The sequence below is a fragment of the Apaloderma vittatum genome, unplaced genomic scaffold (assembly GCF_000703405.1).
Source record: "Apaloderma vittatum isolate BGI_N311 unplaced genomic scaffold, ASM70340v1 scaffold8595, whole genome shotgun sequence".
Lineage (NCBI taxonomy): Eukaryota > Metazoa > Chordata > Aves > Trogoniformes > Trogonidae > Apaloderma > Apaloderma vittatum.
The window spans coordinates 22139-25608 of NW_009716448.1; the positions used below are offsets into that span (position 1 = coordinate 22139).

The 3470-nt window shown below is 38.1% G+C and overlaps 1 protein-coding gene across 3 annotated transcripts in view; it reads left to right on the forward strand.

Moving 5' to 3' along the window:
* Positions 1-3470, forward strand: part of LIN9 (lin-9 DREAM MuvB core complex component) — a 30529-nt gene that overhangs the window by 11457 nt on the left and 15602 nt on the right. For all 3 annotated transcript variants that reach the window (XM_009869532.1, XM_009869531.1, XM_009869533.1), the window contains one exon: positions 980-1105. In XM_009869532.1, coding sequence (XP_009867834.1) covers positions 980-1105 — 126 coding nt within the window. The remainder of the gene's footprint in view (positions 1-979; positions 1106-3470) is intronic.

A 3470-nucleotide genomic window follows, 5' to 3' on the forward strand; every position in this document is an offset into this window, starting at 1 on the left:
TGTGCATGCAGATTTCCTCTCTCCTGCTGCCTCACACACTCACTTGAAAGTAGTGTTGCTTCCAAGATTCTATTGTTCTGTGCTTGGGGATATTCCCCTCTAAACCTCAGTGCCCTGCAGAGAGTGGAGAAAATGGTTTTGTCTAGGATGCAGTTATTCTTTTTTTCTCACCAGGTGAGATCTGCTTCACTTGCACAGAGTCTTTAATGATTAACCTCCTATTAGACAGATGTATCTGTTTCTGCTCCCGTGTCTCCTCAGCCCAAGAAGGATTTGGTACTACAGAGTTAAAGGCAGTCATAAAACATACAGATACAGATGGGTAGTAGCATCAAAGAGAAATTCATACATCATGTAGGTAGGTTCTCTGAACTGGCACTTCTGTAACACTGATCCTCTGCTTCATCACGGAGTCACGGTATGATATGATATAAGTCTCACCTGTACAGCTGTAAAGAATGACAGGTTGGCTCCATCTCCTGTATTTTGGAACCCTCTGTTGAGAATCTGGGTTATAAGCGAATGAATTTATGGAAAAGGTTCTGTCTTCCTATGTCTTGGTATTACGTTGTGTCTTTTTTCATTCTCCATACCTCACTGTTTCTTTATGGTTTCCTTCAGTGTGTTGCAGTATCCTCAGGATGCTGCGCTGGTTTTGCCAGTGTTTCATTTGGTACCTTTATATAAATTACAAAGCAGTTTGAATGCTTATGTTTCCCTGCAGTAACAAGAGAGAGGAGTATTTTTAAACATTGCTGGTAGTAAGGCTCCAATAGAACAATAGTCCTGGAAACTTTCTGTCTGTTTTTTCAGTTGAATTTATTTCGGATTAAATTTGCCCTTTGAATAGGATTGTCGTATTTGTATGACTATTTTATACTTTTGTTTTCAACGTGTTTCTTACGATGGATGTCTTTTGGAATCTCATGACAAAAGTTTACAAAGTGTAGTTAACAGAGGACCAATTATTTTTTAACAGACCATTATTTGAAGGAGATAATGACTTCTGTGTATGCCTGAAAGAATCTTTTCCAAATTTGAAAACCAGAAAATTGACAAGAGTAGAGTGGGGGAAAATCAGACGATTAATGGGAAAACCACGGAGGTAATTTTTTTTTTTCTCTCTCTTCTTTTCAACTAGTAACTGTGTAGTTTTGATGTTACTGGAATCGGTCCTTCAAAAAAAATGTGACATGCAGCCCGTAAACCAAAATAATAGCTGATAGTAGAAAAACATTTTATTGAAAGGTGTTCTCTGTGCACACACCTCGCTCCCCGCTGCCCCATTCCTTACATGTGTGTGTCCAGTCCATGTAGTTCTCGTGAGTCTACACTTCCCTCTCTAGATAACTGAGTGTCCAAACGATATGTTGAAGTTGTTACTGTATGCTTTTATGCTGCCGTGCTTCCTAACATGGAAGACAGGCCAATTTTTCACTGCTTTTTGTTTTTCTTGCTATACCTAAATCTTCATGGGGAAAAAAAATGCACATTTTCATCTCATTTATTTTATTCTTTTTTTTAAGCCATTTTATAGATCCCCAACTTTTCCTGGCTTGGCTGCCAAAACAAGGAGAGGAGAAGGTGATCTATAGAATATTGTACATTGTAGAGAAGTCAGAATTTAACAGAGGGCATGTTTTACTTTTCTCTAATTTGGAATTCTTAATTCTTAAATGCATTGGTTCCATTCAGCCTTTTATCAGAACCTGTACAGTTTAACCTAGAAAAGAGAAGGCTGAGGGAGGATCTCATCTCATCTCTGTGTATAAGTATCTGAAGGGAAGGCATAAAGAAGACAACACTTTTTTCAGCGTTGTCTGGAGACAGGACAAGAGGCAATGGGCACAAGTTGAAACACAGGAGGTTCAGTCTTAAACATAAGAAAGTATTTCTTTTTACTGTGGGAGTGACTGAGCACTGGCACATGTTGCCCGGAGAGATGGTAGAATCTCCATCCTTAAGGATGCTGAAAGGCTGTCTGGACATAAAATAATAGAATCATTAAGGACGTGGTCTTGGGCAGCCTCCTGCAGGTGATCCTGCTGGAGGGGTTGGAGCAGATGACCTCCAGAGATTCCTTCCAAACTCAACCATTCTGTTATTGTGCAACATCAGGAGAAAAATGCATAAGTAATGTTGCAGAAATAAGAGACTGATTGATTTTTGAAAATACAAATACTAAAGCACTGAATCCATTTCCTAGATCACTGTACTGAGTCACATTATATTTTATGTGATGGAGGCTATTTCATCTGCAGTACCTATAAACAATTTTACATAACTAAAAATTGCCAGTCAGAGGAAGGCAGCAGAGCCAGCTTAAAAATAGTTCCTCTTGAAAAGGTGTTCATTTCACTTGAGCTTAACTGAGATAACTTTTTGTTCCTCTATCATCATACTTCCCACTGAGAGGGAAATGGTCTATTTGTAGGTTAAATCATCACTTGCTCATTTGACTTTTGCCAAAAGTGGGTACAACTGTAAAAGACCAGCTTGCCTTGTTGAGCAGTCTGTTGGATCATTGATAAAACTTCCTTCTTCTTCGAGGGAGGAGGGAAGAGGGGGGAGTATTGTTGGTTTGGGTTTGTGTTTTTTTGTTAAGCTGTCATACAATTGAATTTTTTTTAAGAGAGGTTCATGCATAAGGAACCACAGATGTGAACGGGCAGCAAGTTCTTTTATCTGAATTCTGAAGTACAAGTATTTGACTGGATACAGAGTCTTGTTAACCAAAACTTGACATGTTCTTGCTTTTTACCAATATAAAATAAGCATTCCTGTTGGCTTTACATTTCTTTAATAATTAAACCCTCTCAATATTTGTTGGTAGTCTTTTTCAAGATGTCCAGAGTGGTCTTTGGCCTTAGTTCTAATAGATTTTGTATTATTCTAAATAATTTCAATGCTTTTTCAAGATATTTTTCATCTATCTCTAGAGCAAAGGTTTTTTACTTGTACGATTCTGTTAGAAATTTCTTCTCTCTGTCCTCATCATATGCAAGTAAGCTAAATACCATGTCAATACTGTTATCTTCCCATGAGGGAAGGGAAAAAAGGGACATCTTTTTATCCACAGTGTTGATGGCAGAGGATAATAGTGTCTCTGTGCGATAGCTGTGCACTTGGTTGTGATCTCTTTTTTTAAAAAAAATTTTGTTTTAAATATGTTGTAATATTTTCTTATGTCTGCTGCTACTTTAAATGTCCTATCACACCATCAACAGTGTGGTTGTTTGGCACAACAGTATTCTTCATGGGAGCCTGCAAAGCTTGTAAGATTCCGGTAGACTGTGGGGAAAGATATGCTCCAAGAAAAGGAAGAGGTAATAGTTAGTCTTGTGTACTCTGTGTAAATTTAATTGAGGTTGTGAAACAGCAGGAGATCTGATTTAAGCTCAGATACGCTTGTCCTGCCATTATATGATGGTGATGATTCCCCTGTCAGTTCAAATTCTCAGTTCATTCCT